The sequence below is a fragment of the Papio anubis genome, chromosome 16 (genome assembly GCF_008728515.1).
Source record: "Papio anubis isolate 15944 chromosome 16, Panubis1.0, whole genome shotgun sequence".
In the NCBI taxonomy this organism is placed as follows: domain Eukaryota; kingdom Metazoa; phylum Chordata; class Mammalia; order Primates; family Cercopithecidae; genus Papio; species Papio anubis.
This window is the reverse complement of record NC_044991.1, coordinates 29,156,025-29,181,478: the sequence shown is the minus strand read 5'-3', so window position 1 is coordinate 29,181,478 and position 25,454 is coordinate 29,156,025. Positions and strand designations below refer to the sequence as shown.

The following is a 25,454-nucleotide window of genomic DNA, read 5'->3' as shown; positions in this document are numbered from 1 at the left end:
TCCCGATTAGCTGGGACTACAAGTGTGTACCACCACAGGCGGCTAATTTTTGTATTTTTTGGTAGAGACAGGGTTTTACCCTGTTGGCCAGGCTGGTCTCGAACTCCCGACCTCAAGTGATCCCCCCGCCTCAGCTTCCGAAAGTGCTGGGGTTACAGGCGTGAGTCACCGTGCCCGGCCTGATGCACTAACATTTTAAATTTTTTAATTTAATTTTTATTTTTAGAGACAGGGTCTTGCTCTGTCATCCAGGCTGGAATGCAGTGGCTCAGTAATGGCTCACTGCAGCCCCAAACTCCTGAGTTCAAGCAGTCTTCCCAAGTAGCTGGCACTACAGGCACATGCTGTGACACCCAGCTAATTTTAATTTTTTTTTTCTGTAGAGATGGAGTCTTGCTGGGGCTACAGGCATGCACCACCATGCCCGGCTGATTTTTTTGTATTTTTAGTAGAGACGGAGTTTTGCTGTGTTGCCCAGGCTGGTCTTGAACTCCTGGCTTCTTTCACCGTTTTGCAGTTTTATTTGTAGTTAGACCTCTCACCTTCTTTCTGCAGGCTTATTTGCACAGCATGTTGCTCCTAAAATCCATGCCCTCCAGATGCCTCATTCCTCCTCCTCTCTACACTGCCCCTCTGGCCTTTGTTGGGAGCTGCATCCTGTCTCCCTGGGCTCAGCTCTTGCCTATTAATTGTCAGTTCTTTTCTGCTTCCTACTAATTGTGCTACTCTGTCTTCTCCCTCCGCTACTTCCATCTCCTGTAGCTGTAATTGTTTGTTTGTTTGTTTGTTTGAGATGTAGTCTCGCTCTGTCGCCCAGGCTGGAGTGCAGTGGCGCGATCTCGGCTCACTGCAAACTCCGCCTCCCGGGTTCATGCCATTCTGTCTCAGCCCCCCAGTAGCTGGGACTGCAGGCGCCCGCCACCACGCCCAGCTAATTTTTTTGTATTTTTAGTAGAGACGGGGTTTCACCGTGTTAGCCAGGATGGTCTTGATCTCCTGACCTTGTGATCCACCCACCTCAGCCTCCCAAAGTGCTAGGATTACAGGCATGAGCCACAGCGCCTGGCCCTGTAGCTGTAATGGTTGAGACCTAATGAGGGCAGCCCTGTTTTCTGACAAAGAGCCACACATAAAAAATAATTTTGCCATCAACCTCAGGGCACACTGGAGTTGTTTTTGGGAGGAAGAGTATCCCCCTACGTTTATGGGCTGTTGAGCTCCTATTACAGCCAGACACAAGGCTCTGTGGACAGAGGCTGCAGAGAAGCTGCCATCCTGGAATCCATGGTCTTTTAAGCACTGAGTGTGACTCCACCTGCAAGGCACTTAAGACCCAACAGAAGAGGGGCAGCGGTGGGTGGGAGGGTGACAACATCTGGATTGCATGGTGGAAGGCAGTGTGAGCAAAAACTATGAAAAAATATAGTCAATGTGAGGACATATGAGTAGTTTGCATAGATGTACAGAAATTAAGGCCTTTGGCCGGGCGCAGTGGTTCACGCCTGTAATCCCAGCACTTTGGGAGGCCGAGATGGGAGGATCACGAAGTCAGGAGATTGAGACCATCCTGGCTAACATGGTGAAACCCCGTCTCTACTAAAAATACAAAAAATTAGCCGGGTGCAGTGGCGGGCACCTGTAGTCCCAGCTACTCGGGAAGCTGAGGCAGGAGAATGGCATGAACCCGGGAGGCGGAGCTTGCAGTGAGCCAAGATTGCGCCACTGCACTCCAGCCTGGGCGACAGAGCAAGACTCCGTCTCAAAAAAAGAAAAAGAAAAAGAAATTAAGGCCTTTGAGAGCACCATGTATGCACAGAGAACATTCTCAGGCTGGGCAGCAGGGGCCTGGCAGCATCCTGGGGAATGGGATGTCTGGTGGGTTTTTGTTTGTTTGTTTGTTTTGTTTTTTTTCACTTCTGTTTTTGGCGTGAGGGCTGTATTTTTTCCATTCTTGGGAGAAAAGTGAATTATGTATGAGAAGTACTCATGGCTATTTGAGTTCAAAGGAAGGAAAGGTCTTTGTCAAATTCAGTTAATAGAGATTGTGATTTTAATTGTAGATATAATTCAGAAGGTAGTTTATGAACATTATGAAGTCATGAAAGATTGGAAAACCAGTTCTAAAATACTTATTCCTGGCCGGGTGCGGTGGCTCATGCCTGTAATCCCAGCACTTTGGGAGGCCAGGGGAGGCGGATCACTTGAGGTCAGGAGATTGAGACCAGCCTGGCCAACATGGCAAAACCCCATCTTTACTAAAAATACAAAAAAATTTAGCCGGGCCTGGTGGTGGGCGCCTGTAAATCCCAGCAACTTGGGAGGCTCAGCCAGGAGAATCGCTTGAACCCAGGAGATGGAAGTTACAGTGAGCTGAGATTGCGCCATTGCGCTCCAGCCTGGGCAACAAGAGCAAAACTCCATCTCAAAAAAAAAAAAAAAAAAGTTATTCCTACTAATACGTACTTCCAAAGGGAATGTGATTGAACTCTTTAGTGTTGAAATATTTGTTGCCGGCCGGGTGTGGTGGCTTATGCCTGTAATCTCAGCACTTTGGGAGGCCAGGGGAGGCGGATCACTTGAGGTCAGGAGATTGAGACCAGCCTGGCCAACATGGTGAAACCGCATCTCTACTAAAAATATAAACATTAGCTGGGTGTGGTGGTGGGCACCTGTAATCCCAGTTACTAGAGAGACTGAGGCAGGAGAATCTCTTGAACCTGGGAGGCGGAGGCCGCAGTGGGCTGAGATCGCACCACTGCACTCCAGCCTGGGCGACAGAGTGAGACTCCATCTCAAAAAAAAAGAAAAAAGAAAAAAAAAAAAAGAAACGTTGGTTGCCAAAGAACTGTATTATGAAAAATCCCCAAAACCAAATTGTTGAAAACAGTACAAAGAAGTCATCTTCAGAAACCAATATTAGAACAAGAGGAATCTTATGTAGCAGATTTTGTGATTCAAATAACCAAAAGCCTGTTTTCAGAAGAGGCAATAAATACTTAAAGACAAGGTGGGGTGCGATGGCTCAGGCCTGTAATCCCAGCACTTTGTGGGGCCGAGGACGGTGGATCACCCGAGGCCAGGAGTTTGCGACCAGCCTGGCCAACATGACGAAATGAACCCAGGAGGTGGAGGTTGCATTGAGCCGAGATCGCGTCATGCACTCCAGCCTGGGTGACAAAGCGAGACTCTTTCAAAGAAAAATAAATAAAGACTTAAAGGCAATTTACAAAGTTAAGTTCTTATGACTTTCGAATGTAGAGTAAGGACATATTCCATATTTAGAAATTACGAGAACTTAACCTCCTAAACTTAACTCTTTTGGTTGTTTTTGTTTGTTTGTTTGAGACAGAGTCTCTCTTGTCCCCCAGGCTGGAGTGCAGTGGTGTGATCTCAGCTCACTGCAACCTCCGTCTCCCGGGTTCAAGCGATTCTCCTGCCTCAGCTTCCTAAGTAGCTGGGATTACAGGCGTGTACCACTATGCCTGGCTAATGTTTTTGTATTTTTAGTAGATATGGGGTTTCACCATGTCGGTCAGGCTGGTCTCGAACTCCTGACTTCAAGTGATCCACTCACTTCAGCATCCCAAAGTGCTGGAATTATAGGTATGAGCCACCATGCCTGACTTAACTCAGTTCTTGACAAGGTTCCAGAGTGGATCACGAAGGCTTGAGAGCATAGAAACCAGCCTGGGGCACTCCGAGCAGGCCAGGCCGCGTCCCCTCGTTCTCTCTTAACAGTGGACTGGACTGTGTGGGGATAGGCAGCCCACAGGGCTGGTCTGAGTAGATATCCCTATGGCAGGGAAAGCTTGGGCTTTGTTAGTTCACTGGGTGAAAAAGGTTAGTCACAGGGAAAGGACGCTGCTGTGGAGTCACTACCATGCTAGACAGAAGTGACAGCAGTGCACAGGACCCTTCAGTCTATCTGAAGCCTGGCATGAAGAGGAAGCATGCTAGTTAGATCCAAACTAGGATCCAACTCTTCAAGTCAGCCATGAGTCCTGTCTGTGGTGTCCTACAGCCAGCTAGGAACACATCACAGGGATGTGCCATGTAGCGGCAGTCCAAGTCAGACAACTAGAAGACACCTTGACTTCCTCTGTGGCTGCCAGAGAGCTGTATAGTTGTCTTCACTGCTTCACAGCAGTGACATGAAACTGTGACTTCTGTGGGATGAAGGACTCTGGGTCTTTACTTGGGAAGGGAAAACATGAAGTGGAATGGGGTTTTAGGATTCTTGAAGGGTTGCCATAGGAAAAGAAGATTGGATTTGACCACAGGGTTAGAGCTAACCCCAGATGGTTCGGTGCCATATGGCAAAGAGCTTCCTCTTAGTCTTAGCTGCCACAAAATGGCTTTGTGCCATGGGAGGTTGATGTCAAGAGCTGTGAAGGATCTGAGATTTTTACCTTACTTGCAGCCTAAAAAGGTGGCCTGCCAATTTATTGAATGTTGGTAGAAGACTTGAGAAAAAGGCCAGTTCCCCTCGTCCCTGCGTCCCACAAAGGTGGTGAGGATGGACCCACATGGATACCTGCAGATATGAGGGGTGGGTTCCGGAACAGGAAGGCTGAGTTTAGGAGAGGTCTCAGGCCAGTCACTCAATTGTACTTCACTTGCTCCATTTCCAAATGTGAGTGATGGCAGCACTGGCTTCCCAGGGCTGGTGTTAGGGGACCAGGACGGGTGGAATATGGACTGGAGATGGGACGGGAAAGCACCTGGCATCTAAGTACTTGAGAAACTTTGGTCAGATTTTTAAAAATTGGCTTTCCCAGGTTGAAATGATCAACTCTTATTTACATGCATGCATATAATGACTAGAAGCAAATACTGGAAATTGTTAGCCAGGCTGTATATAAAAGAAAATCCACTTTAAAACAAGTATCTTTCTGTCTTTATAAATAGCAAGTGGGCCGGGCGTGGTGGCTCACACCTGTAATCCCAGCACTTTGAGAGGCTGAGGCAGGTGGATCACCTGAGGTCAGGAGTTCGAGACCAGCCTGGCCAACATGGTGAAACCCTGTCTCTAGTAAAAATACAAAAAATTAGCTGGGAGTTGTGGTTCGGGCCTGTAGTCCCAGCTGTTTGGGAGGGTGAGGCAGGAGAATCACTTGAACTCAGGAGGTGGAGGCTGCAGTGAGCCGAGATCGTGCCACTGCACTCTAGCCTGGGTGACAGAGCGAGACTCCATCTCAAAAAAAAAAAAAAAAAAAAAAAAAAAAAAAGGTGGGCCAGTCACGGTGGCTCATGCCTATAATCCCAGCACTTTGGGAGTTTGCGCTATGGATCACGAGGTCGGGAGATCAAGACCATCCTGGCTAACATAGTGAAACCCCGTCTCTAGTAAAAATACAAAAAATTAGCTGGGCGTGGTGGCGGGCGCCTGTCGTCCCAATTACTCGGGAGGCTGAGGCAGGAGAGTGGCGTGAGAGGCAGAGCTTGCGGTGAGCTGACACCGCGCAACTGCACTCTAGCCTGGGCGACAGAGCAAGACTCTGTCTCAAAAAAAAAAGACAAGTGGATAAAAAGTCTGCAAAGTCTGTCCTAGAATTTAGACATGGATTGAAAAGGTGTCTTTTTGTTTGTTTGGTTTTTGAGACAGGGTCTCACTCTTGCCTAGGCTGGAGTGCAGTGGTGCAATCATAGCTCACTGCAGCCTCCAACTCCTGGGCTCAGGTGATACCTGGCCTTCCAAAGTGCTGGAGCTTCAGTTTGTGAACTAGTTCAGAGTGTGTAAAATTATCATAAGGAATTAATTTACTTCTCAAATGATTACCTCAATACAGCAGTATGAGCTTAGGGAGCACAAGACATTCACATAAAGGCAGGCATAACAGAAAAACACTAGTCATGTTCAGTGAAGATAATGCTGAAATCAGCTGGGCATGGTGGCGCACTCCTGTAATTTCAGCACTTTGGGAGGCTGACATGGGTGGATTTTCTGAGCTCAGGAGTTTGAGACCAGCCTGGGCAATACGGTGAAACCCTGTCTCTACTAAAATACAAAAAGTTAGCCGGGTGTGGCAGCCTGCCCCTGTAATCCCAGCTACTTGGGAGGCTGAGACAGGAGAATCATTTGAACCCGGGAGGCGGAGGTTGCAGTGAGCCGAGATCCCGCCATTGCACTCCAGCCTGGGCAAAGAGTGAGACTCCATCTGTAAATAAACAAATAAATAGATAATGCTGAAATCTTTGGTTTATTTGACACTGAAATGTTGCAGCTTAAGTTGGAGGCAAATTTTCTGCAATGTTGTGTGATATTTATATTTTTTACAATAAAACCATGATTCTTCATTAACATCCCTTATTATTTCTGAGCGGCCTTCCCAAAGGGCAAATTTAGCTCTAATGTTGAAATTCACTTGTAAAGCTTTAGACCTTTACCCGGAAGGTATTGTCTCATGTTTTAATTTTTGCACGCCTCTTTCACCAAAAATCTCTGGGACAGGCACATAATTTGTGTGACTTGTGCACACCTGAGCCACTCCTTTGACCATCCACAGAGCCCCAGACTAGGAAAGAGGCCCAGAGAAGTTCAGATGAGTTTGACCAAGTTCCCTGGGTGGTGAGAGGCCTGGCCTGCCTCACGTAACAACAGAACTGCTTGTTTTTTTTCTTCCTCTTTTTGGAAGAAAAAAGAGGTAGGATCTCACTCTGTTGCCTAGGCCGGAAGGCAGTGGCGTGACCATGGCTCACTATAGCCTTAACAACTAACAACTTAACACTACAGCCGCAAGCAGTCCTTCTACCTCAGCCTCCTGAGTGGCTGGGGCTACAGGTGTGCACCAGCAGCGTGCACAGCTAATTTTTAAAAAATTTTAGCAACAAAATGAGATCCTGTCTTTACAAAAGGATTTGTTTTTGTTTTGTTTTGTTTTGTTTGAGACAACGCCTTGCTCTGTCGCCTAGGCAGGAGTGCAGTGGTGCGATCTTGGTTCAACCAGTTCTCATGCCTCAGCCTCCCGAGTAGATGGGATTACAGGTGCGTGCCACCACTCCCGGCTAATTTTTTGTATTTTTAGTAGAGACGGGGTTTCACCGTGTTAGCCAGGATGGTCTCGATCTCCTGACCTCATGATCCACCCGCCTCAGCCTTTTTTTAGTAGAGATGGGGTTTCTTTTTTTTTTTGTTTTTTTTTTTGAGATGGATTTTCACTTTTGTTGCCCAGGCTGGAGTGCAATGGGGCGATATCATCTCACCACAACCTCTGCCACCCAGGTTCAAGTGATTCTCCTGCCTCAGCCTCCCAAGTAGCTGGGATTACAGGCATGCGCCACCACGCCTGGCTAATTTTTGTATTTTTAGTAGAGACGGGGTTTCACATGTTGGCCAGGCTTGTCTCAAACTCCTGGCCTCAAGTGATCTGCCCGCCTCAGCCTCCCAAGGTGCTGGGATTACAGGCCTGAGTCACTGCGCCCAGTCTGTTTTTGGCTTTTTTGAGATAGGGTCTCATTCTGTCACCCAGGCTAGAGTGTAGAGGTGCGATCATGGCTCACTGCAGCCTCAACCTCCTGGGCTTTTGTGATCCTCCTGCTTCAGCCTCCCAAAGTGTCGGGATTACAGGCATGAGCCACTGCACCCAGCCAAATCTGCTTCTCTTGAGCTTTGCCCATGTGTGAGGCATGTAGGACTTTATAGTCCTTATCTCTCATCATGAACTCTGGGTGCAGGCTGCTGCTACTCCCATTTTACAGATGTACGGGAACATTCTCAGACTCTTTAAGCTAGGAAGAGGCAGAGCCTGAGGCTAGACCTGCTAACTTGGGGCCAGATGGCCTCGTTCATGCTTGACCCCAGCTTCTCGGACAGGACCTGGCCCACAGTGGGGAACAGGGGAGGTTGGTCAGTCCTGGACAATCAGTGAAGACCTTTAGCAGATTTCACCAACCAAAATTCATGCAGGAAAGCGTGTGTGTGTGTGTGTGTGTGTGTGTGTGTGTGTGTGTCTGTGTGTGTGTCTGTCTGTCTCAGGGTCTTACTCTTTTGCCCAGGCTGGAGTACAGTGGCACAATCTTGGCTCATTGCAACCTCTGCCTCCCAGGTTCAAGTGATTCTCCTGGCTCAGCCTCCTAAGTAGTTTGTACTACAGGTGTGCCACCACACCCAGCTAGGGAAAGCTATTTTTACGTGGCTCAAGCACTGTAAATGACAATGATGTTTACTTATTCTGCCCCCGCCCCCACCACTACCATTTAATTCTCCTCTTGAAAACTAAAAACTGGCTGGGCATGGTGCATCATTCCTATAATCGCAGCACTCCAGCGCTTTGGGAGGCTGAGGCGGGAGGATCACTTGAGCTCAGGAGTTTGAGGCCAGCCTGGACAACATAGTGAGACCCCATCACTACAAGAAATAAAAAATTAGCTGAGTATAGTAGCATATGCCTGTAGTCCCAGCTACTTGGGAGGCCGAGGTGGGAGGACTGCTAGAGCCTGGCAAGTCAAGACTGCAGTGAACTGTGATTGCACCTCTGCACTCCAGCCTGGGTGACTCCCCACAGATAAATATGCTAACAGTGGTTTCAGCTGCTGGGGGTTGGTTCAGACCTGGATGCATGGCTTCAGTAGCCCTGGGGCCCCACTGTCTGCCTGCAGCCTTCTGTCTTACTCTATGCTATTCCTTCCTAGTCCCTGCCATCTAGGCTTTAGTCCTCTCTGCTTGGGAGGCCTGTCCCGCTCTTCAGCCTTATGTCATCTTATCCATCCTTTAAGGCCCTTGCTCCATGCCTTCCCTCCCAGGGTAGGGCTTGAAGGTAGGAGAATGTGGAGAACTGGTGCGCCAGCCTTGCTCCCCAGCAGAGGAGCTCTGTTTACTGGAGTGCCTACTTAGGCCAGGGCCTGAAGACATGGGGCTGAGGTGTAGGGCTGTCAAGATTGTTCCTGGGGCCAGGTGCAGTAAGTTCACTCCTGTAATCCCAACACTTTGGGAGGCCAAGGCGGGTGGATCACCTGAGGTCAGGAGTTCAAGACCAGGCTGGCCAACATGGTGAAATCCCGTCTCTACTAAAAATAAAAATAAAAAAAATTAGTCGGGCAGGATAGTGGGTACCTATAATCCCAGCTACTTAGGAGGCTGAGGCGGGAGAATTGCATGAACCAGGGAGGTGGAGGTTGCAGTGAGCTGAGATCGCGCCTCTGCACTCCAGCCTGGGTGACAGAGCAAGACTCCATCCAAAAAAAAAAAAAAAAAAAAGATTGTTCTTGGGCCCTCTGTGAAGCTTGGCTTCCTTTGGGTTAGGTGTGCCATGGCAGACCTGGGTGAGGGAAAAGGGAGTACAATGGGAAGGGCTTCCTCAGCTCTGGAGATAGGTAGGATTGGGGAGAGGCCAAAAGGTTCTTTGCTGGGTCATCTCAGGCTCCTGGGGCCATCAGAGTGTCCAGGCCCCAAAGGTGGTTTTCCGGTGGTTCCAGGGGCAAGGAGCTAGGGCATGGTGCTGGCCCTGCCTGGTGATCACCTGTTGAGTGACCAGCTCAGGTCACCAGGGTCCAGCCATTGAGCTGACTACTGCTTCCACCCTGGGAAGATTGAACTGGCCAGGACTTGGCATCAAGGCCGTTATTTCGACTTCCAGTACTCACATTGTACTCTGGTTGGGTTGTAACTTACCTCTGGTATAACTCTACTTGTATCTTCAGAGAAGATCAAGGGATATTTGCAAAAACATTATCTGATAAAGGACTGTTGAAAGGACAAAGAAAACTGAAAAATCTGTAATAAGAAAACAACAATAAATAATACTGTGCACCTCTTACAATGACCAAAATCCAGAGCACTGCCAAATGCTGCTGAGGATGTAGAGCAACAGGAACTCTCGCTCTTTGCTGGTGGGAATGCGAAATGGTGCAGCCACTTTGGAAGACAAGTTAGGCAGTTTCTTTCATTTATTTATTCATAAAATCTTTTTAACAAATAAATTGAGTCTCACTGTTGCCCAAAATGGAGTGCAGAAGCTTGATCACAGCTCACTGCATTCTCAAACTCCTGGGCCTAAGAAGTCCACCCTTCTTAACCTCTCAAGTAGCTGAGACTACAGGCACACGCCACCATGCCAGGCTAATATATTTATTTTATTATTATTTTTTGAGGTGGAATCTCACTCTGTCACCCAGGCTAGAGTGTAGTGGCGCAATCTCAGTTCACTGCAACCTCTGCCTCCAGGGTTTCAGCGATTCTCCTACCTCAGCCTCCTGAGTAGCTGGACTACAGGCGGGCACCACTGCGCTCTGCTAATTTTTTTATATTTTTAGTAGAGACAAGGTTTCACCATGTTGGCCATTCTGGTCTTGAACTCCTGACCTCAAGTGATCTACCCAGCTTAGCCTCCCAAAGTGCTGGGATTACAGGTGTGAGCCACTGAGCCTGGCCCAGGCTAATATATTTTATTTTTATTTTTATTTTATTTTTTGTAGAGATGGGGTCTTGTTATGTTGCACAAACTGGTCTTGAACTCCCGGCCTCAAGTGATCCTCCCTCCCTGACCTCCCAAAGTGCTTAGATTACAGACACGAGTCACTGCTCCTGGCCCAGTTTCGCAGTTTCTTACAAAACTAAACATACCTCTTACCATTCAATCTTGCAATTACATTCCTTAGTATTTAGCCAAATGAATTGAAAACTTGTATCCACACAGAACCTGCACACAGATGCTTATAACAGCTTTATTCATTAATTGCTAAGGTTTGAAAGCAACCCACATGTCCTTCAGTGGGTTAATGGATAAATTGTAGTACATCTAGACAAATGATATTTAACACTAAGAAGAAATGAGGCTGGGTGCAGTGGCTCACACCTGTAATCCTAGCACTTTGGGAGGCCGAGACAGGCAGATCTCCTGAGCCCAGGAGTTTGAGACCAGCCTGAACAACATAGCAAAACCCAGTCTCTACAAAAGTACAAAAAATTAGCTGGGCGTGGTGGTGCCTATCTGTAGTCTCAGCTACTTGGGAGGTTGAGGTGGGAGGACTGCTTGAGCCTGTGAAGTCAAGGTTGCAGTGAGCCAAGATCATGCCACTATACTCCAGTGGGCAACAGAGCAAGACCCTGTTAAAAATAAATAAGTAAGTAAGTATGAAGGGAAGAAAAACAAGTAACAGCTGGGCACAGTGGCTCATGCCTATAAACCCTGCACTTTGGGAGGCCGAGGCTGGCAAATCACTTGAGGTCAGAAGTTCAAGACCAGCCTGGCCAACATGGTGAAACCCCATCTCTACTAAAGATACAAAAATTAGCTGGGCATTGAGGTGGGTGCCTGTAATCCCAGCTACTTGGGAGGCTGAGGCAGGAGAATTGCTTGAACCCAGGAGGCGGAGGTTGTGGTGAGCCGAGATTGTGCCACTGCACTCCAGTCTGGGCAGCAGACTCTCAAAATAAATATATAAATAAAAAGAACAAATAGCTTCTAACAACAAATTTATTTCTCAGTTATTGAGGCTGGGAAGTCTGAAGATCAAGGCTCCAGCAGATTCAGTGGCAACTGAGGGCCTGCTTTGTGGTTTATAGATGGTGCCTTCTCACTGTGTCTTTGTATGATGGAAAGGGCAAGGCAGTTCTTGGGGTCCTCTTTGATAAGGACACCAATCCCATCATGACCTAATCACTTCCCAATGGCCCCAACTCCTAATACCATCACATTGGTGATTAGGTTTCAACATAAGATTTTTGGGGAGATACATTCAGACATAGCAGCTACATATTGCATGATTCCAGCTTGTCTGATAACCACATAAAACCTATAGAATATGCAACACCAAGTGTGAGCCCTAACATAAACTAGGGAATCTGAGAGGTCATGATGTGTTAAGGTAAAAGGTTCATTGATGGTAACAAATTTGCCCCTCTGGCGAGAGATGCTGATAGTGGGGAAGGCTGTGTGTATTTAGGGGCAGGGGGTATATAGGAACACTCTGTCCTTTCCTCTCAGTTTTGCTGTATACCTAAAGGTATTCTAAAAAGTAAAGTCTATTTTTTTAAAAAGTATAAAGAGACCAGGACATCAATCTCAAGCCTTTTCTCAGTTTAGCAGATATCTTGCTCTAGAAATACTAATGGGTGGCTAGGTTGTCCTGAAGGTGGCAGGGCTTCAGTTGATACTTGAATCCCTTGAAATAAATTGATTTTTCAGATAAACAATTGAAACATTCCTATCTTGGCCATAGGTTTATGAACCATGGTGTGTTCATTTTGATCTCTCTTTCCTTCCAGGACAACCCTCCATATGATAAGGGGGCCTTCAGAATCGAAATCAACTTTCCAGCAGAGTACCCATTCAAACCACCGAAGATCACATTTAAAACAAAGATCTATCACCCGAACATTGACGAAAAGGGGCAGGTCTGTCTGCCAGTAATTAGCGCTGAAAACTGGAAGCCAGCAACCAAAACCGACCAAGGTAAGACATGTGCCTGTGTCTTCCTTGGAGGGGGTCTTTGGGGGTGCTGCTCTGGGGTGGGGGTTTCTGATACCAGATCAGACAGAATCCAGAGAATCTTTCCTACCTTACCAGGTACACGCAAAATGTAGCTGAGGTCCTGTCAGGCCTTGTGGGAATGACTCATCTCAGCTGAACTTTTGACCTGTACAGGGATTGAGAAGGCCCTCCCAGTGCTCAACCCTGGGCTGCTGTCCACAGTGGGAACACACATGGACAGACAAGCCCAGCGGCTTGCTGCTGGTGCAGAGGGGTTCAGGCCCTGGTTTCTGGAAGGGATGAAGGACTGTGGGGCTGCCTACAAGGGAAAGGGAGAGTGGGATTTAAGGTGGCCTTACACAGTAGTTAGTGCCTGAACTCAGACTCCATGGAGGAAAGGAGGTTGGTTGGAGAGGGCCTTCCAGGCTATAGGAAGGGGGTGAGCTAGAGCCTAGTGGCTCAAGGGGTGATGTGAGCGGAGGGACAGAGGCAGATGTAAGGGCAGTATTCCCAGATGAAGGCACATGGTTGGCTTTAGTGGGCCTGGGATTCCCTGGAGTTGGATGTGGCTGTGCGTGGTGCATGTGTCTGTGTGTGGCTGTATGAACATACACATGCTCATTCTTCTGGGAAGAGTATTCGAGTCAGTATTGTGGTTGTCCTCACTTTTGTCCCCTAGAAGTGACTAGAGTTTGTTATGGACTGTGTCTAGTTTTCATTTAATTCCAGACTTTCTTTGGAAGCCCTCATCTCATATTGTGGTGGCTTTCTTTTAGTGTAAAGTCTGTTTAGATTAGAGTGGGCAAAGCTGGCACCTGAGAGGCTGCAAGTGGAGGGTTTCTTTGGGTGGTACTGCTCTCAGGTGGAGGCTCATGGGTCCTTTCTAATGCCAGCTCCGACAGAGTGCAGAGAACTCCTGCCTTGCCAGGTGCACGCAAAGTATGGCTGAGGTCCCACCAGTCCCATGGGAATAACTCAGTTGAACTTTTGACCTGCACAGGGATTGAGGAGGTCCTATGTTTCAGTGACTGAGAAAAGCCCTGGAAGGTGGCGTGGAAAGCCTTTCACAAGAAAAATTGAGCCTCACTTGTTGGAAATAATCACCATGAAAGGTGCCCATTAGACTCCCACACTGAGTAGAAGAAAGGAGTGGGTGCTAAACATTCGGTCAGGGCAGAAGAGTCTCTAGTGGGCTTGGTCCTTGTTTGTGTACAAGTTGATGTTTATAAAAGCTTGACACAGTTCTCAGTGCACATGGCCTGGTCTTGTTGTGTCATGTCGTGTCGTGTCCTGTCTTTTTTTGAGACAGAGTCACCTAGGCTGGAGTGTAGTGGTGCCATCCCAGCTCACTGCAACCTCCGCCTCTTGGGTTCAAGCGATTCTCCTGCCTGAGGCTTCCGAGTAGCTGGGATTACAGGCGCCCGCCACCATGCCCGGCTAATTTTTGTATTTGTGGTACAGACAGGGTTTCATCATGTTGGCCAGGCTGGTCTTGAACTCCTGACCTTAGGTGATCAACCGGCCTCAGCCTCCCAAAGTGCTGGGATTACAGGCATGAGCCACCATGTCCGGCCGACCTGGTTTTTTTAAATACAGATTCCTAGCACTGTTGAAAACCTATAACTGCATTTGATCAAGAGTGTTCAATAATTCCTGGAGTCCTTGCTGAGTCATGTCTGTTAAACTACCGTGCCTGGGGAGTGGCAGTCCTTCTAGGCCAGGCTGCCTAGGAAAGCCCTGCACCTCAAGTTCTGGCCACAAAGAGTTCTGGGACTCCTTCCTTACCTGTAGACTGAGAGGGTGGAGCTAGGGCCAGGGAGGCTTTCAGGAGATGGATGCACATGCTTTGCCGCCTCTCATGGGGCTGCTGTGTAGAAGGCCGTGGCAGGATAATTCACTTTTTACCTTCCTCTCCAGGTGCATTGCCAAAATGCTGTGCTTTTTCACACTGTGGCTGCTTTTTTTTTCCCCCCTAAAGAGCCAAATAACTTAGAGGCAGCTTTTAATTTTTTTATAAAAAGTACTGTTGACTTGGGATTTTTAAGGTAAAAATTTTGGTACAGGAGCTTTTCTGTGTGCCACGATGGACAGAGCCAGAATTGCTATTTTGTGATTTGGAACAGTTGAGGATTCCTTCCTAGAACATTATTATGTAGATTGTTTGTGGCATGGCCTTGATTCATCCTCACATGCATCAAGAATGTTCCTGGCACTTGATGGCCACATTCCCATGTTTGTTATCTATTACTACATTATAACCCCTATCAAAACTTTGTGGCTTAAAGTAACACCAGTTTATTAGTTTTTACTCTGGAGGTTGGCTGGGCTCAGCTGCATGGTTCTACAGCTGACCATTCGTTCCTGGGGTCACTCATGCAGCTGTATTGAGCTGAGAACTCAATTTGGCTGGGAAGTGCTGGTAGGCATTGTGCACATGTGTGGAAATGGCATTAGCTAAGGCACTTTGGTTCTCTTTGTGTTCTCATATTTTCCACAAGGCTAGATTGAACGCTTTCAGAGCATGGTGGTGTCAGGGTTCCAGGTTGAAGGTACAGAACTGGTACAGTGTCGCTTCTGCAGATTCTTTTGGTCAGGCAAGTCCAGATTTAATGAGAGGGAAAATAGACTTCAGCTCTTGATGGGAGGAACAGGCAGGATGGGAGACAGGATGGCAGAGGTGGGACAGGCAGGCAAGGATGCTGAGTCCCCTTGCTGCCTCCTCAGACCCACTTGGGCCTGCTTTTCCCAAATGGCAGCTCTTCTGGACATGCCATTCCTTCTCCCACCTGCCTGATTCTTCATATGTTGGGTGTCCCTGTTTTTCTGGTGCTATTTCCTGACTGCTGTTCAGCTGCCACTGTCCTGCAAACCCTGCCCTTTCAAATGCCTCACCATTCCTTCATTTGTTTCCTAAATATGGTAAGTGAAAGTGCCACTTGAGGCCGGGCACAGTGGCTCACGCCTGTAATCCCAGCATTTTGGGAGACTGATGCAGGCAGATTGCTTGAGCCAAAGAGTTTGAGACCAGCCTGAGCAACACGGTGAAACCCTGTCTGTACCAAAAAAAAAAAAAAAGGAAGGAAAGAAAGAGAAAGCCAATTGTGCCACCCTCCTGCTGTAATCTTCCAGTGCTCTTCCTTTGTCCCCAGAGCACCTGCTCGTGATTTTTGTCTCCTGCCCTTGTCCTTAGAAACTTCGGCATTCCCAATTATGGCTTCTTCCAGATCCAGCCTTGAAGTTCTTTGACCTCCTCAATTCACAACCTCTAGCTAACTTTAGCCATCTACAAGTACAGAAAAGTAAGCATAATGGAAGAAATAGTAATATGAAAAGATGCTCATATGACCCAGCAGTTCCACTCTTAGCTATATCTACCCAAGAGAAATGAAAACATATGCTCAATAAAAACTTGTACACAGATGTTCATAGCACCATTATTCACAATGAACAGGAAGTGGAAAGAGCCCAAATGTCCATCAGTTGGTGAGTGAATAAACAAAATGTGAGCCGGGAGCGGTGGCTCACCCCTGTAATCCCAGCACTTTGGGAGGCTGAGGTGGGTGGATCACCTGAGGTCAGGAGTTCAAGACCAGCTTGGCCAACATGGTGAAACCCTGTCTCTACTAAAAATACAAAAAATTAGCTGGGCGTGGTGGCGAGCACCTGCAATCCTAGCTACTTGGGAGGCTAAAGCAGGAGAATCGCTTGAACCTGGGAGGTGGAGGTTGCAGTGAGCCAAGATTGCGCCACTGCACTCCAGCCTGGGCAACAAGAGCCAAACTCCCTCTCAAAACAAAACCAAGCAACAACAAAAAAGTAGTGTATCTCTACAATGAAATCTTATTTAGCCATAAAAAGCAATGAAGTACTGTCTTAGAGTACATAAATGTTGAAAATATGCTAAATGAAAGAACCATCCATGGAAGGCCACATATTGTATGATTCCATTTGTGGTTGAGCCTCATTGTTCATAGAGTCTGTGTTTGTGAATTTGCCTACTCACTAAAGTTTTTTGTAGCCCCAAAATCAATATTCTCGGCACTTCTGGTCTATCACAGATGTGCGCATGTGCAGAGCAGCAAAAAATTTGAAGTACCCAGTGCACGTGTTACAGGCTCACGCCTGTAATCCCAGCACTTTGGGAGGACGAGGCAGGCAGATCAAGACCATCCTGGGTAACACAGTGAAACCCCATCTTTACTAAAAATACAAAAAATTACCAGGTGTGGTGGTGGATGCCTGTAGTCCCAGCTACTCGGGAGGCTGAGGCAGGAGAATCACTTGAACCCAGGAGGGGGAGGTAGCAGTGAGTTAAGATTGCGCCACTGCACTCCAGCCTGGGCGACAGAGGCAGACTCCATCTCTGCTTCTCAATTAAAAAAAAAAAAAAAAAATTAAGACTTGATCAAATTAGTGAAAGTGAAACTTTAGAAAATAATGAAATAGACAAATGGCATCTTTTGAGAAATAGGTCTTTTATTTTTAATTTTTATTTTTTAATTTTTTTTGCGATAGGGTCTCGCTCTTGCTCAGGCTGAGTATAGTGGCACAATCACAGCTCACTACAGCCTCAATATTGTGGGCTTGAGCAATCATCCCACCTCAGCCTCCCAAGGAGCTGGGAGTACAGGCATGTACCACCATGCCCAGCTAATTTTATTTTTTAATTTTGTAGAGGCCAGGTCTTGCTATGTTGCCCAGGCTGGTCTCAAACTCCTGGCCTCAAGTGATCCTTCCTCCTTGGCCTCCCAAAAGTGCTGGGAATACAGGTATGAGCCACCAACCTCTGCATTAGTCACCAAGGTGATGATAGTGAGAAGTAGAGAGCCTAAGTATTCATATCAGAGAGTGAGTTGAAAACTCCTGAGCGTGCCCCTGACAAAGTACTCAGCCTGTCCTTAGCCCAGCAAGGTTTCTAAAATGCTAATACAGTGGTAATTCTCCTGTTACAGAGCCATTTCTAATCATGGGAAAAGAAAGGGAGCCACCTGTTTGTGCTCTTAGGCGACTGTTGTTCAGTTTCCAACCCTGAAGTCAAGAACAGCCAGGAAAAGGGAGCAGTCTCACACCGAGGGTGGCGTGCACTGAATACACTGTGGCCAGTGAGCCAAGGGTGGGCTTCGTTTATTAATTAAATAAATGTTTATTAACTCAAAATATACCTCCAGGGCCTGCTGCCTCTAGGTGGCTTGTACAGGGAGGTGATACCATCTACCCCTGAGGCTTGGAGACTGAATTAGAGGCCACCCTGGCCTGCAGAGAGCTTTCCAGGCCCCTTGCCCCCGCTTGCTGTTGGCAGTCCACCCTCCTTGCCCAACCATCCCCTAGCCCCAACAAACGTGGAACCTGTCAGCCTTGCATGCGCCATGCCCTCCTCGCCTCTGCCCCACTGCTTCATCTCTACCCGCTGTGGTCACAGGAGCTCTCTCTTTTCCCTTCTCACCAGGCATGGTAAGAAGCAGAGGTTAGGCAGGTGGGCTTTGGATACCAGGCCAGGAGTACTTCGTGCTGTGGCCCTCACTATGTGCTGTTGAATGATTGTGCCTTTGCATATGACTCAGCCAGCATCAGCATTTTGTTTTATTTATTTATTATTTATTTATTTTTGAGACAGAGTCTTGCTCTGTCACGCAAGCTAGAGTGCAGTGGCACGATCTCGGCTCACTGCAACCGCCATCTCCTGGGTTCAGACGATTCTCCTGCCTCAGCCTCCCGAGTATCAGGGACTATAGACATGGGCCACTATGCCTAGCTAATTTTTTGTATTTTTAGTAGAGACGGAGTTTCACCATGTTGGCCAGGCTAGTCTTGAGCTCCTAACCTCAGGTGATCTGCCTAGCTAGCATCAGCATTTTAGTCCATTTCTTGTAATGCTGAGTGAACGATACGAGCCCTCAATAAAGGAATTGTGGCATCAGCAGTTCGGAGAAGAGGGGCACTGTTTTACAATGGGAAGGAACATTCTGAGGATGCTGATCCTGACAGGGTTGGGGTCAGCTGTGGCAAAGTATGTGAGGAGGTGTGGGTAGCAGCTGCTTCTGATTCCCCACTATCCTTCCACCCTGGAGCACGTCTGGGCTATGGCACCTAGGGGGAGTACTGTCGCACCCATCAGAGCCATCAGTGTGACATCTGCCTGTGGTCTTGACAGTGTGATGCGATGGCGGTTGTCAGCTTCCCATTGGCTGGCCCCAGTGATCCTTTCTGGAGGGTGCAGAAACTCCTAAGGGTCTTCCAGAGTTGGGTCGTTGCACATTGATAAGTGCAGTGCTGCCACATACCCTTCTTTCTAGTGCCCACTCATTCACCTTAACCAAAACTTCCCTGAGCCGAGCATGGTGCTGGGTGCTGGGCTGATGCAGGGAAGTTCTACCCAGTCCTGCCCCGAAGAAAGTGACCCTGTGTGTGTGTGTGTGAGAGTGAGCAGTTCAATGCTAGGCCTCCTATCTCCAGAGCACACAAGAGGACTGGATTAGCCAGGCATGGTGGTGCGCGACTCTAGTCCCAGCTACTCGGGGGACTGAGGCTGGAGGATTGCTTGAGGTCAACCCAGGAGGTTGACGCTGCAGTGAGCCAAGATGGTGCCACTGCATTCCAGCCTGGGTGACAGAGTGAGACCCTGTCCCTCCTCCCCAACCCCCTGCCAAGAAAAAAGGGCTGGGAGTGACTGAGGGCTAAGACTTCCCCAGGTGTCAGGTCAGGAAGGTTTCCTGGAGGCGGAAGCACATCACTGTGAACAATTATCCACCGTAGTGTTAGCTATTTGTTGTCCATCAATGTCTCCTAATCACAGAGGAAGGATGAGTTTTCTGGTGGTCAGAATTTTGGATAGATAGGCTGCTTTGGCTTAAAAGCACATTAGCTATAAACCAGTGGTAAAGCCAGAGTTTTGTTCCCGGGATTAGCTGCCTCTTGCCTGTGCCATTTCTGAGACTGTGTTAACCCCCCATGCCTTGTCCTTCTCTTGGCAGTAATCCAGTCCCTCATAGCACTGGTGAATGACCCCCAGCCCGAGCACCCGCTTCGGGCTGACCTAGCTGAAGAATACTCTAAGGACCGTAAAAAATTCTGTAAGAATGCTGAAGAGTTTACAAAGAAATATGGGGAAAAGCGACCTGTGGACTAAAATCTGCCACGATTGGTTCCAGCAAGTGTGAGCAGAGGCCCCGTGCAGTGCATTCAGACACCCCGCAAAGCAGGACTCTGTGGAAATTGACACGTGCCACCGCCTGGCGTTCGCTTGTGGCAGTTACTAACTTTCTACAGTTTTCTTAATCAAAAGTGGTCTAGGTAACCTGTAAAGAAAGGATTAAAAATTTAAGATGTTCTAGTTCTGCTCTCTTTGTTTTAAAAATCACTGCTTCAATCTATTCCAAAAGAATGGTGTTTCTTTTCTTGTCCAATTTTATCCAAAATCTTCAAGTTGCATTTAGCCCATAATGTTTAAAAAAAAGGAAAAAAAAGGTTGTGGTTCCCTTTCTTCCCTACCCTTGCCACTCCCACTTTCTGGCACCGAGTTTATTTTTCACTTACTTCCCCAGACCCGGGGCCCGCCTCCACAAAAGAGAAGAGACTGCCCTGGCGGTCCTGGTGGCTTTTCTTAGCACGTGTGGGACTGTTGTCCAGTGTGGGAGTTGGTTTAAATTCTCCTGACTCCAGTTTATAACATCCTTTTAAAAATTTTAAAAACAAACAGCCACACCCCTCCTCCAGTCCTTCTCCTCAGTTCTTGTGTGAATCTCCAGCTGATGTTACCACAGTAACATCAGTTAATTGGGCAAGCTCTGATGTCAGTGTGTGTAACTGACCTCTGGCCTGGCCTGCACAGACAAACCCTATAATCACAGGTCTGTGGTGGCCCCGAAATGGGCCTGCTAGTCAGGAGGATGCTGTGCACACTGTGTGTGATGAATCTCGCCAGAAAGGCTCCTGATGTCCCAGGTTGGCACTTCTTCCTGCAGCCATTGTAGAAGATCTGCTGGTCCTTGCAGGCAAAGCTACAGCCAGAATGTCCGTTTGAAATTCCCAGCTCATCTGTCACCGAGTTTCATCTGAATGTGCCACGGAGCTTGCTCTCCACTTCCTCTGTGCAGCGGCCCCGCCACAGCCCTCCCTCGGCACACTTTGACCCTTTGTAGGATTGGAATTAGCAGGACTCGGCTATTTAAAGCACCAGTCTGGGGTCTCCTGGGCCCCTGCTGACCCCTTCCTCCAGAGCAGCTGGCCCAGCCCGGGAACAAGACGGACTTCCTCTCCCTTTGGACTCACAGCCTTTGCAGAGTCAAGCTCCACTTGAAGCTCACTCAGTAATATCCTTTCAATGTGTTTTATATTGTTTTGACTGCCTTTTTTTGTAGAAATAAAAATTGACCTTAGAATTTATCATCAGATAAACTTGTAAAGATTTGAATATTAATGTCTTTTCAAGGCAAATGGGATTGTCCCCAAACTAGTAGAGAATCCGTGTCACTCTGACACCCCAAGGAAGCCGACGATCCAAATGCCGTGTGTCACCAACCCCGCTTCTGCCACTGGTGGCTTCCCTTCTTGGCTTTTGGGGGGACTAGATCCTGTGGAGAAGATGACTTTAAACTTTGCTTTTTGTTTTAATTTTAATTCTAGATCTTTCTGGTCTGATCTGTGCAGAAGTGGGGAGTGATGGGCAGGTTCGGCAGCCTAACATCATTCAGGCGCGTGGCCCCTGTGGTGTGTACATGAACTCAGCTTCTTTTGTCCTAGGTACGCCAAGGGCAGGTTTCTGGAGACTCGTGTGCCCAGGATGGCAAGGGCACCGGGCTGGCGTTTCCGTATATGTCTCTTCATTAGCAGAAAAATGATGATGGATTTTATTTCACTCACACTCCAATTTGTAATAAAATGCCAAATTCTGTCAGAAACTATCCAAACAAGCCACCATTTGTTCTTGTTGCTTCTCTGGATCCAGAAATGTTGCCATTCTTGGAAACTGTCCCATTGCTTCATATTTCTGCCAACGTAGCTCTGCCTGCCTGTCACCCCCTCACTGCGCTCTGCTCACCACGGGAGGATACCTGTGTGCCAGCAGCCCCTCAGGGACTCTCAGCCCTGGCACTGGCACCCCAGGGTTGGCCCCGTCAGCAGAGGCCTGGCTTTTGAGCCAGTGGGTGTCTCTCCTTCAGGCCTGGGCGACTTGCTCCTGCCAGCCATGCCCTCAGGGTAGGCTCTGAGCAAGCTGGTGAACAGCCTTGGCTGCTCCAAAACCAAAAAGCTGGGTCCTCTGGAGGAGGGGCGAGCTGTGGAGCAGCCACCCACTGCTGCCCCTAGCTCACTCAGGAATTCACACCCGCCTGGTTTCTTGAAGTGTGCCGGGTCCTTCCCTCTGCTCCCCACTCCCCACCACGGCAGAGAATAGGCTTTCTAAGATGCTGCGATCCCGTTCTGCTGCCCTTAATAAAAATGCTCTCAGACACTGGTTAGTCGTGTGGGTTTCTTCCTTCCTGGGAGCGGGCAGTGCCAGGGGCCTGTGCTCTTGGAGATGGGAGGGCTGGCTGGGGCCCAGGTCCTGGGGCTTCTGATCTCTCTCCCCATTCCCAGCCTCTCCAAAAGAGGTACATAGAGGTGTTCCTGCCTCCCTAGAGGGAAGGAGATGAGGTATAATCAACGAGAAAGCCAGAGACTCCAGACAGTCGGGGCCTGCAGAGGGCGCTCTTGGATGTCTTGTGAGGGGACAGGGAATAACGTGTGGGTGCATCACTTACATGTGGGAGTCATCCTGGAGCCCCCTGGGAGTGTTACGATCCGTGTTTTGAAGAGGCAAACCTGGGGTCCCAAGAGGTCACAGAATTAATAAGGCTGTGCCTGAGGGTGGAGCTGGACCATGTCCATGAATGGTGCCAGCCAGAAACACTATTTGAGTCCCCCAGTGCAGCCCGCTGCCAGGCGCTGCAGCAGTGGTGCTGACTCAGCAAGGGCTCAGCCAGGCCCAGGACTTTTTTGGCCAGGCCTTCCCTGCCTGGAATTTGACACCTGCTGAGACCAGGCCTGCACTGTCAGCTGGATCTGCAGGTCTTGGGGAAGGAAGCTTCCTGGGGTGTCGTTTTACTAGCCTTTAACATACCTAGCACTTTACCCTCTGAGCCTCAGGAGAGCCCTGTGGCATCCTTATCCCTGCTTTTAAAGACAACCAAGACCCCTGGCCTGTTTTTGTTCACATTCTGACTGCAGAGCCTGTTGCATTCCACCACTTGGCACGTTTCCTCCCACAGGGTCCCTCTGAGCCCAGAAACAGCCAGTTACCCCCCTCCCCAAAGCCAGAGACCTTTAAGCCCCTCTGTCAACTTCCTCTTTCCTACAGCCACCAGCCACCAGTTTTGGCCTTGTTCACTATTAATTGTTCAGCTTGAAATAAGCATCCATTTCATCACTCCTGTACCTGCCGCAGCCTGACTTCTGTCACCTGCTGCCCCTTGCTGCTGCTCCTTTCATTTGGTGCCATCTAACCCAGCCCTAAAAGAAAGCCAGAGCTGCTCTCTGCATTTCCCACCCTGTCCTGCCCACCTCTTCCTCCTCTCCCTGCTTCCTGGGTATGGCGTGGGGGAAGGGCACCAAACTGGAACAGAGGGGAGCTGAGGGTACCATTGCTCCCAGTGCAGTGCAGTGCTTGGCCCAGGCCATGCCTGGTAAGTGGCCATTTCCCAGATTATTGGAATGTGTTCTTGTTCACTGACGGTTCCTAGGGAACCCTGGAGGCCTCAGAGGATCAGAGTGGAAAGGACCACCGTGCAGAGGCCATAACTGAGGCCCTGGGAAGGAAGTCACTTGCAGAGAGCATTCCCCACCCTGTGCTGGCCAGGTTCGGAAACCGCCCTGTGGCTGCACACGTTGCCGCGGGTTTCTCCTACATCTTCCTGTGTCACTGGATGACTGTCCTTGTGTGTACCAGACTGGGAGCTCCTTGCAGACCAGGCCGTTTCAGCTCCAGCCCTGGCCTGGCACAGAGTGGACCCTCCAGACACGAATGCTGAGTGGGTGGGTAACAGTGAACCACTTGGCTAAGACATACCCCTGTTGCTGCCCCCACAACCCCCGTGGGCCACAAGTCACCACCCTAACAGGTCCTTATCACTTTCACCTCCTCGTGAGGAGGGCCTCATTATAATCAGGTGGGCCTGATTATCCTGTGAGTCTGTGGCCCCTCACTTCACTCTTTTTTTTTTTTTGAGCCGAGCTCACTCTGTCGCCCAGGCTAGAGTGCAGTGGCATGATCACTGCTCCCTGCAGCCTCTACCTCCCAGGCTCAATCGATCCTCCTATCTCTGCCTCCTGAGTAGATGGAACTACAGGCTCGTGTCACTACACCCGGCTAATTTTTGTATTTTTTATAGAGACAGGGTTTTGGCATGTTAGTTAGTCTGGTCTCGATCTGCTAGCCTCAAGCCTTCCCGACTCAGCCTCCCAAAGTGCTGGGATTACAGGCGTGAGCCACTATGCCCAGCCATTATTTTTTCTTTTTAAAATAAAACAGAAATGAGGTCTTACTGTGTTGTCCAAGCTGGTCTCGAACTCCAGAGCTCAAGTAATCCTCCCACTTCAGGCTCCCAAAGCGCTGGGATGATAGGTGTGAGCCACTGTGCCTGGCTTCACTTCACTCAAATGCTCATGGTCAGCAGGGCGCTGTGGCTGACACCTGTAATTCCAACACTGAAGGAAAGGCCAAGGTGACCAGATCTCTTGATCCCAGGAGTTTGAGACCAGCATGGGCAACATGCCAAAACCCCATCTACAAAAAATAAAAAATGAACCAGACATGCCTGTGTTCCCAGCTCCTCGGGAGGCCAAGGTGGGATGATCAACTGAGCCTGGAGAGATCGAGGACTGCAGTGATTGTGCCACTGTACTCCAGCCTGGGTGACAGGATGAGATCCTGTCTTTAAAAAAAAAGTTCATGGTCCCCAGGGTTGCTGTCGGCTCTTTGCCCATCCCTCCTTCCCTCCGTGGGTGACAGTAGCCACTCATCTAGCATCTGTGCAGACGCCCAGATCTCTCCTGCCCACCCACACCTCTCTCCTGAGCCTAGAGCTGCACAACCAGCTGCCTGCTCCTCTCAGAACACTTCCATAACAGAAGCCCCTCAAGGGAGCTGCATCTGTGCCCCCGGCTAACTTCAGGCCACCCCTCTCCCAGCCCCAGCCAGGAGTGTGGCCGGATCTCATTAGGCTGAGGCGAGGAGATGGAGGCTAGGCAGCAGGAGGAGCCACCGTACAGTGATTCCAGCTCACAAGCATGGGTGCAAGAAAGCAGGAAAAGGGCTGTGGATGGGAGAGTCCAAGTCTAGTGAAGGTCAAGATGGAAGACGAGTGTGGAGCCAGAAAAAGGGACTGAAGCTGCAGTCAAGGGGATGGGGCATGGGTGGGTAGAAGCAGGAAGGCGGAGAGGCATCCCACACTCACCCTTCAGAACGCCACACGACCCCCTAAGCTGCCTAGGCTGGGTGAGAGCTCTCTTGGCCACTGATTCCATGTTTGGCCCAGGCTAGGGCCTGGTGCACATTAAATAAATGAATGAGTAGTTTCAAAGCGCTGTTCTGCCACTCCTGCCTCTACCCCTGTAAAATGGGGAGATCGGTGCCTGCCTCATAGATGCTATTTCATGAAATGAGATAAGAACCACATGGTATTCCATCTGCCTTTCCATCCTCCGGAGTGGGGCAGAAGGACTCTGTGCTCCAGAGGACTCCCACTGCCTTCCCCATCTGCTCCTGCACCTCAGGAGCTTTCACCGAAGCCACATGGGGCCCCAGTCCACAGGGCATCCCTACACTGCCAGGTCAAGTTAGGAACCTCGGTATCCCATTTCCTGGGAAGACTGCTCCTCCTAGAAAAATTTAAATGTATTTCCACGGGGTTGCAGGGTCTCCTCACGCCTATCCCCTAGAATGGCTTACATCTAAACAGATGACTCCTTTTTCTTTTTTTTTCTTTTTTTCGAGACGGAATTTCACTCTTGTTGCCCAAGCTGGAGTGCAATGGCGCAATCTCGGCTCACCATAACCTCCGCCTCCCGGGT

The 25,454-nt window shown here is 48.9% G+C and overlaps 1 protein-coding gene across 2 annotated transcripts in view; it reads left to right on the top strand.

Annotated features, from left to right (window-relative positions):
• The window catches only part of UBE2L3 (ubiquitin conjugating enzyme E2 L3), a 52,878-nt gene extending 31,017 nt beyond the window's left edge, over positions 1-21,861 (top strand). For both annotated transcript variants that reach the window (XM_003905270.4, XM_031656471.1), the window contains 2 exons: positions 12,206-12,392; positions 19,382-21,861. In XM_003905270.4, coding sequence (XP_003905319.1) covers positions 12,206-12,392; positions 19,382-19,536 — 342 coding nt within the window. In that variant the 3' untranslated portion in view covers positions 19,537-21,861. The remainder of the gene's footprint in view (positions 1-12,205; positions 12,393-19,381) is intronic.
• Positions 21,862-25,454: the final 3,593 nt, after the last annotated feature.